Here is an 8514-nt window from a genome sequence, read left to right as displayed (position 1 = left end):
TAAAGGTGAAATAAAATACATTACATTTTAAATAAAAATCAACAAAATAGAAATTTCTATTACTTTAATAATTAGTACAATTACTGAGTAGAAATATTAAAACTAAACATAAAATTAAATAAAATTCAAAATATTTATAAATACTATTATGGTAACACTTTACAATAAGGTTTCATTAGTTAACAACGTTAGTTAACATGAACTAAGAATGAACAATACTTCTACAGCATTTATTAATCTTAATTAACACTAATTTCAGCATTTACTAATACATTCAAATCAAAAGTTGTATATTGTCTAACAGCTCACAGTGCATTAACTAAACATAAACAATGAACAACTGCATTTTTTCAACTAACATTAAGATGAATAAAAACTAACAAATGTATTGCTCATTGTTAGTTCATGTTAGTTAATGTTAACAAATGAGACCTTATTGTAAAATGTTACCACTATAATAGCATGTAAATAACGCAAAAGTAATGCTGGTAGTGTGTGATGGGCACACGATTATATTAGCTTCAAAATCAGATGATAATTCTATCCAGTCTGAGGATATTAAACGATTTTAGAATTCTAATGTTTTATTTTGTTTCTGTGGGTTTGTTATAATCTGAACCACCTGAAAGTCCAATAGTGTGTGATCGTTAGTCTTTTAGTGTGTGATGTGCAGTTTTTCTTTTCCTTACAAGTGGGCAAGTGTATGGTTCCTAGTGGTTTAAAAACTTTTACATTTAAATTTACGGTCTAAATGAAAAGTCTGGGATGCTGTAAAAACGTAATTCAGGGAGCTTTAGAAAAGTTTCAATGCAACAATTCTCTTCATCAGCAATGTTTAGTTTACAACAAAACATGATCAACATGTACAGTGATCCTTTTTAACCTTTTTATGAATTCATTTTGTAGGTCACAGCAGATGAAACTAAATCTTAAAAAAAAAAAGTTATTCTCTATCGCTGTCTTTGCAGCTGGAGGATCGTCTTGTGCAGCTCCAGGAGCTGGAGGTGCGGGTGCTGGAGGCTTGGGCTGAAAGGAGAGCTCAATATCTGGAAGACCTTGAACTGCAGCAGCTGCAGAGAGAGCTGGAGCAGGCCGAGCACTGGCTCAACACCTATGAGAGCACGCTCAGAGCGGAGGAATATGGGGTGAGGCCGTCCGCACTTTACCCATTTATGTATTCGTTTTTATGAATTTGGGGAATTGGGAAATTTATTTACATATTTGTAAACAGCATAATGCTGAAAACATTTTTTTTGGATTCTTCATGAAATCTAATTGCATCAAATGGTTGGGCAGGACTCAGTATCAGATGTTTTGGAGTTAATGAAGAAGCAAGAGGATCTGGAAGCCATGATTCAAGCCCAGAGTGAGAGATTTAATGCCCTTCAAGCCAGAAAAACACAGGTAAAATACAGATTGCTAATACTAGCTTTTTATTTTTCTCAATATTTTAATTCCATTTTTGGCAGATGAAATTCTTCCCGTTAACCTAACCACACCTTTCAAATCAAATTCAAAAGCAGTTTCATGCCTTTTTAAAGATGCAGTCATCCACATTCATCAGTTTCGATTCACCCTTTTTGATTTCTCTGCTCTTGCTTTGCTCTCCCAGAGAGAAAAGAAGATAAAAGAAATTCAAAGAGGTGACAGTACAGACAGCAGCAGGGACAAGCCCATTCATGTAACTTCACTAAAGCGAAAGCCGTCTGAGCGTCCTGCTTTGCCCCCCCGCCCCTCACTGACCAGTCCTGTCCTTGGTAAGAGTGATAATTCAACCATACCCTCGCAAGACCCTACAGCCAGGTCTGCCATTCTGCAGAAAAGCAGCAGTGGTAAAACAGACTCGTCTGTGGTGTCACCAGTGGCATCAGGCTTCAGGAGCAACAGCACCAGCGATAGAGATACCGTAGCGTCCCCCGACAAACCGTCCACCTCTGTTCTGGACAGCCCCAACTCCTCAGAAACTTCTAGTGCTGTTTACAACCCCCATTATTTACACAATGTCCTCAAGACTGGCCACACCACATCTGAAGATGAGGTTGATACTACGAGACAGACCGAACCCTCCCTCAGTGTCATTGCCAAACCAAGGATCACTCCTAGGAGTCTGAAACCATCAAGCCCTGATAAAGAGATTTGGGGTCCTCCTGCATCAAAACCCCCTGAGCCACCCTCCAAAGATGCAGAAATGGTCGACAACCAAAACTCAGAGGAGAGAAACCTTCCCCCTTCCACCCCACTGCAAAACCCTCAGTCATCTCCTCCGTCTTCTCTTTTAGACCCAGAAGAAGTTCAAGCACCCTCTTCTACTAACGCTTCAATAGTCATCTCGACTAAGGTAAACACTTTTTTTTGTTCTTTCTGTTTTAGTTTCCACCTTTTTGGTCTGCAATTTGTGTATTTTTCTAGATCACAGCAGAACGTGCCAAAATGGAGGGAACCTTAGAGATTAAACTGAAGCAAGGCGGATATAAAGTAAGCTTTCTAACCAACACCAATGGTGATATTGATTAAAAAGCTCTCTCTGACATCCTTAGCTCCACTTCTTTGTTTATAGTGTGGTTTTGTTTCTGTAAGAGCACTTAATGGTGTAACATTGATCTGTTGGTTTGGATCAGGGCTTGGATCACTGGGAAACAGTCTATGCACTACTGGAAGAGGAGACACTCAATCTGTTTAAAGACCAAGATGCCGCCAGTGAGGTATGGCTCACACACACACAACATGGTCACACACACACATATACTTGGCTAGACGCACTAGTGAAAGAGGGACTGTTTAATATTAATTAACTATATATCCAGACAGACAGGGCGATTATTTCTGCAGTTAACCCTATATCAGTAATTTCACCACATGATGCATTAAGATGCAGTTAAGAGCCATTATATCAATTTAAGGAGATGTTTCTGTGGTGGACTTTGTGGACTCTGATTATTTTTCCTCTTTAATCCATGTCATTTAATACAGAATTGCACACGCTGGCCACCGATCACCTTGGCTGGAGCAGTTTGTAAAAACAATCCTTACTACAGAAGAAAGGAGCATACTTTCAAACTCATGTGAGTGATGATTCATGCCACCTGCCGTGAACATCTGCTCACATTTTTAAGATGAAAAGAAATCTATAATCTGTTTCACTCTCTGGTTTAGGTTGAGTGATGGCAGTCAATATCTGTTTGCCGCCTCATCTCAAGAAGAACAGCAAAAGTGGTTGAAGGAGCTTCAGAATTGCACAAATCCAACAATGTCTTCAGACAATCCTGGGTAACATTGCATAAAAAAAACACCTTTTCTGTGATGGGCATGTTTTTATTTGTTTTTTTTATTGAAATTCATGTGGCTATTTTTAGGGATTATAAAGACAAAAATGTCAAGGTGATATCATAATGAAGAAAAAGATGTATTAATAGAATGAAAGTCATAAAACCTATATTTTATTATTTTATATATTTTAAAATCCAGTCTGCAGTCACATGATCCTTCAGAAATCATTCTAAAATGCTGATTTGGTGCTCATTTCTTATTATCAATGTTGAAAATATATGTGCTGCTTAATATCCAGATTTTTCTATGAATAGAATGTAAAAAGGAATAGCATTTGTGAAATGCAAAACTTTTGTAACATTATAAATGTCTTTACTGTTACTTTTCATTCATTTAATCAATTTATGCTAAATAAAAGTAGTCATTTCTTTCCAAAAAAGGAAAAAATAAAAGTATATAAATATTTATTTTTATTAATTTATTTAAGTAGGCTATATATTAGTTATGTATTACTGGCCACACAATTTTGAAGTTTGGAAGTTTATATTAACAAAACTACTTCACTGATCATTAATATCTGAAAAACATTTGTCCCCCAAATAAAACTCAATGTGATGCAACCATCTGAAAGTATTACTGTAAAAACAGACAGAAAAGAAAAATGATATAATAGAGAGGAGCTTTGCAGACGGGCAATAAGTATCTTAAAATGTTTTACCTTTTTATGACAAGGCAAGGTTATTTCAGGTTTTACGTCACATGGGTCCAACCCACAAATGTAATATTTATAAATAGTGTATTCTATCATATATTCAAGGTGTAAGGGAAATATATTCATTTCAAACTGAAACTTTTCTTGATTTCTTGGTTGTTTCAAAACCATATGAAGCCAACATGAATAGAAAGAGTACATTTCTAAGAACTTGAATATATATCTTTTAATCACACTCTTATTTGCCTTTGATCAGTTATCAGTTACTGAAAGAATTATATTATCGGACAACAACGTTTTCTCACATGCTCTTATGACTGTCATGTTTGTCCCCACACAGAATTAACACAGAAGCAAGTAGAGAAAGCACAGAGCAGTGTGAGTCTGTGCCAGCCGACACATCTGACACTCAAGTCTCCGACACAAAATCGAAACAGGAAAAGGGTGAGAGAACAAACAGAGCCTGAGTACTTCTGTGCGTTTATGTGTGCCAATGTGTGTGCTTCTGCTTAACACTTACCATTGGTATTAACAGAAGACTCCACCGAGAGCTGTGAGACAGAGAAAGAGCCACCTCCAAAACCTCCACACACGTATTACAACAGACACCGCTACCCTGACGGAGGAGAGAGCCAAGACTCAGGTGAGATCCCGTTACTCCAGTGAGTCAAGCATCTGAAAGTGTTGCTGTAGAAGGGCAATCAGTCTCTAGTATCGCAAGTTGGAGCGTTTTTTTAAATCAGAAATGACTTTCAGAATGAAAATGTCACTTTAATGTTTATGTTCTGGATAAAGATTGTCATGTATTATAATAACATTTATAATCTCTCTCTTGAGATACATTTGCTGCGTGTGTCTGAAACAGAATAAACTGTTTTTGTTTCTCTTCAGTGAATGTGAGCCAACATGCAAGAAGCCTACAGAGGAACCAGCCTCCCCTGTTCGCCCCTCCTCCTCCTCCACCACAAAATGAGGCAGAGAATGGAGCCAAGGACAAGTCCAAAAGCAGGAGTAACTTCATGAAATTTTTCAAAAAATGATTTTTTTTTTTTACATAATAGCAGATTTCACCTTCTCCTCTAACTTGATGTGGCAGTAGTTGACTTCTTTTAAAGGCTATTTATATTTGAATCTTAATATTATACATTATGTTATTATTATACTCTGATTTGGTTTTCTTTAAAACGAATACTGCTGATCTAACGTCTTTTTTGTGATTACATACTTGAAATTACACCTCATAAATATTTTTTTAATATGTGCAAAGATATACAGTAAATGAGTGATCACAAATAATGTTAAAAACTAAAATCCATCAGATCAGTTTCTAGTATATATATATTGGTATATGAATAAAAATCATGTGCTTAGCTCTGATTGTATTATTTTTAAGGATTCCAGTGCTGATGAAGATGCATGCTGTGGGGTGGGTTCAGCAAAAGTGGGACATCGGGTAAAATGGGACAGAAAGTTAGAATTTTTTTTTTATTGATATATATATATATATATGAATATAACTGTCATCAAGTGTCTTTGTTCTACTGTGTTCAAATGTCTTAAATTATTACATTTAAATTATATTAAATATTATTTCAATATTTTAGTATCACAAAAAAAGGTTGATTATAGCTATAAAGCTTTTATCTGCTCCATTATGAATTTATAAAAACTTTTGGTCCCGCTGCATAATTCACCCTATATACAATTAGATCATATAAATAATTAAGATTTGCATTACAAGTCATTTGGCAGTGTTTAGACTTTCTTCATAATGACTATATGAAGCTGGTCACCCGCCACATGATGGCGCTACAGACTATGAAAAGCAATTGTTCGCACAGTCCTTAATAAATCTACCCTATAAGCCATCGTGTTCGTGTTTATAAACATTATTACAAAGCATATTTTTAGCGATAACTTAGAAAAACGTGATCCCTCATATTTTACATTTAGGCACAGTAAAAGACAAAAATATAGCCTATATATTTCCCGCGACCATTACTGAACTGGCTATTTAAATCCTTAAACTATTTATTTTAACACAATTAAACTTTTGTTATTATTATTAGTGATGATGCCTGTATTGTGCAACAATAATGCATAAATAAAATGATTTAATATTCACGGTTTCATTTTTATTGTCATTGAAAACTTTGTAAACTTAATTTTGTGGTCGACTTTGGCAACAACACTAAACATTATGAATTGGATTATTTTTATTTGTATCCTACTATTGTTTTGTTTTGTTTATCTCTCGCACATTACGGTTAAATCGTATCTCTAAAAGGTAGCAACCAATTTACTTCTAGCTGTAGCCTACGAACTTGATGCATTTACGAGTTTTGTTTTGACGCGTTGTCAAAATTGTATTCAACTCAAGATTTTAGTTATGCACTTTAGTTATGCCTGGGGTGCAAATAATATTGTTTATGTCATTAAAGTTACTATTTCATCAGAAGCTTCTTATTCTTTTTACATTTTGTAGTGCAAGTAGGCTATAAAAAATGCAAAGGATAGGATTAAAGACGGTATGGCTTGTAGACTTTAAATGTATATTTCCTTAGGCTATATTTATTTTGCTTTACAAACTGAACCAAACAGGCCTAAATCATCCCGTGTAACATTTTTGCATGGGTTTTGTATTTTGTAAATTATTTAGTAGCCTATTGGAAAACGAAATGCTAAAAAAATCTGTATGTTTTGTTATAATGAAAAGAAATGAGTTTTCCAAAGATCTCTGATTGAAATCTAAGCGCATAATGCTGCGATTTTTCCCCGCCGCTAGAGGGCATCCTAATAAAGACACAAGCTGCAGTTTTAACAGACAGGATTGATTTTGTCCAGGATTACCTCCCTGTTTAAGTTCTCATTTCAACACAGGCGTATGTTTGTCGAGGTAAGTGACAACTGTGTTTATTTAAGCGACGTGTTCATAAACATTTAGGTCATTTTAGGAAGAGCCCACATCACTGCGCAAAAATAACTTTATCAGCCTTCTGTCATTAACACAAACGCATAACCTACTGCTGGTAGGTGATGGAGGTGATGTTATAGCCCAAATAAATATATTACAGAAAATGATTTTGATGTTAATTTCATTAAGCGTTAAGCAAAGTATCTAACACTCTTAGGCTACTTTACATTGCTGGATGCATGCACATCATAATGCAGATAAATATCTAAATAGCCTACTAAAATAAATAAATGATAAAAAAAATACAAATAAACCACCATCTCGTTTAGTTTATAAATTGTTAGCATATTTGCACATTGATATCTTTCGATCCAGCGTTAATAGCTTAATAAAATTACCGATTTATATTTTTTATCAAACAAAGTAAATCGGCCACAATACTGCCCCACGTTTATAGGCTAATTAATTGGATGATACTATTAGACTCAGGCCTGCACCTGTTGTTGATGGCCCATCACAAACCAAACTTTAAATTTGCAGTGACAGTGGAAGGCTTGCGTTTGATATGGACTATAAAATAATATATCAATAGTAGCCTATATTGTGTCATCAATACGGGATATATGCTCTTATTTAAATGACAATGTGTTAACAACTGTAATCAAATGAGAGAAGTTTGAAAATGATGCATTATCCGCCTACCTAGTTCTAATCACTTTGATCTTGCCTGTTTTTTTGTGTGTTTTTTTTTCTCTCCGCGAAAAGATATTTATGCACCTGTCAGACAATGTCGATGAGACTTATCATCTTGTTTGTTGAAGGTGGGCTACAAGCATGTGCCATTTATAAAAATAAAATGAAATTATAGTCACAATCTTATCCGCTCAAATTGTTATTTTCCCTTAGGCTTGGAAGGGTCAATAGCTTTTTCAAAGTGCATTAAAAGCAACAATGGTTGTGCATTGATATAAATGGTTTCAAATATGCAATATATTATATTGCCGGCAGTGCAACTAGAGTGCCAGATTTTTTTGTTTTTGTTAGAAATCTAAATGAATGTACAGACATTATACAATAACAACGTTTGCAATGCAACAGATATTATTATATTGGCTACTAAGCAACAAACACGTTAGGTCCTCGCCCAATAATTCTCAAGTGTTCTCCATAAAATGTCTGATTCAACTTTCCACTTTCAAGTAAAATTATATCGCACAGCCTATATTGCAGGTGTGGGTTACTGCATTTGGTCTATTTATAGAGTTTAGAAAACAAAGGGTTATTAAATAATGGAAAACAAAAACAGCATAATCAATAATTTGTGTGAGTTTTTATTTTTATTTTTATTAGTTTATGATACAACAGGCTGAATTTATAAAGACTAATTTTATTTTATTAATTTAAATGTTTATAAAACAATATGTTTACATGCAACCTGACTCTGAATTAATTCTCAAAAATGTCACCTTGTGGGAATCCAGTTTGTTTGTTTGTTTGCGTGTGTCTCTGTGTACGATTTGTTTGCACATGTGAATGCGTGTGTGCCGTGCGTGTGTCTGTTGTTCAGTCAACCCCCCTGCAACGTCCCCAACACAAATACACACATATCAGCCCTTGCATT

At 34.9% G+C, this 8514-nt stretch overlaps 1 protein-coding gene across 1 annotated transcript in view; it reads left to right on the top strand.

Moving 5' to 3' along the window:
* sptbn5 (spectrin, beta, non-erythrocytic 5) overlaps nucleotides 1-6066 on the top strand; it is a 30219-nt gene extending 24153 nt beyond the window's left edge. The window contains exons 54-63 of the mRNA XM_084394183.1: nucleotides 969-1145; nucleotides 1297-1404; nucleotides 1613-2338; nucleotides 2410-2475; nucleotides 2619-2702; nucleotides 2971-3062; nucleotides 3154-3267; nucleotides 4320-4423; nucleotides 4515-4622; nucleotides 4871-6066. Coding sequence (XP_084250309.1) covers nucleotides 969-1145; nucleotides 1297-1404; nucleotides 1613-2338; nucleotides 2410-2475; nucleotides 2619-2702; nucleotides 2971-3062; nucleotides 3154-3267; nucleotides 4320-4423; nucleotides 4515-4622; nucleotides 4871-5019 — 1728 coding nt within the window. The 3' untranslated portion in view covers nucleotides 5020-6066. The remainder of the gene's footprint in view (nucleotides 1-968; nucleotides 1146-1296; nucleotides 1405-1612; nucleotides 2339-2409; nucleotides 2476-2618; nucleotides 2703-2970; nucleotides 3063-3153; nucleotides 3268-4319; nucleotides 4424-4514; nucleotides 4623-4870) is intronic.
* The last annotated feature ends 2448 nt before the right edge of the window (nucleotides 6067-8514 follow it).

The sequence above is a fragment of the Rutilus rutilus genome, assembly GCF_951802725.1.
Source record: "Rutilus rutilus genome assembly, chromosome: 21".
In the NCBI taxonomy this organism is placed as follows: domain Eukaryota; kingdom Metazoa; phylum Chordata; class Actinopteri; order Cypriniformes; family Leuciscidae; genus Rutilus; species Rutilus rutilus.
Note: the sequence above shows the minus strand (reverse complement) of the source record. Positions and strands in the feature narration are given on the sequence as shown.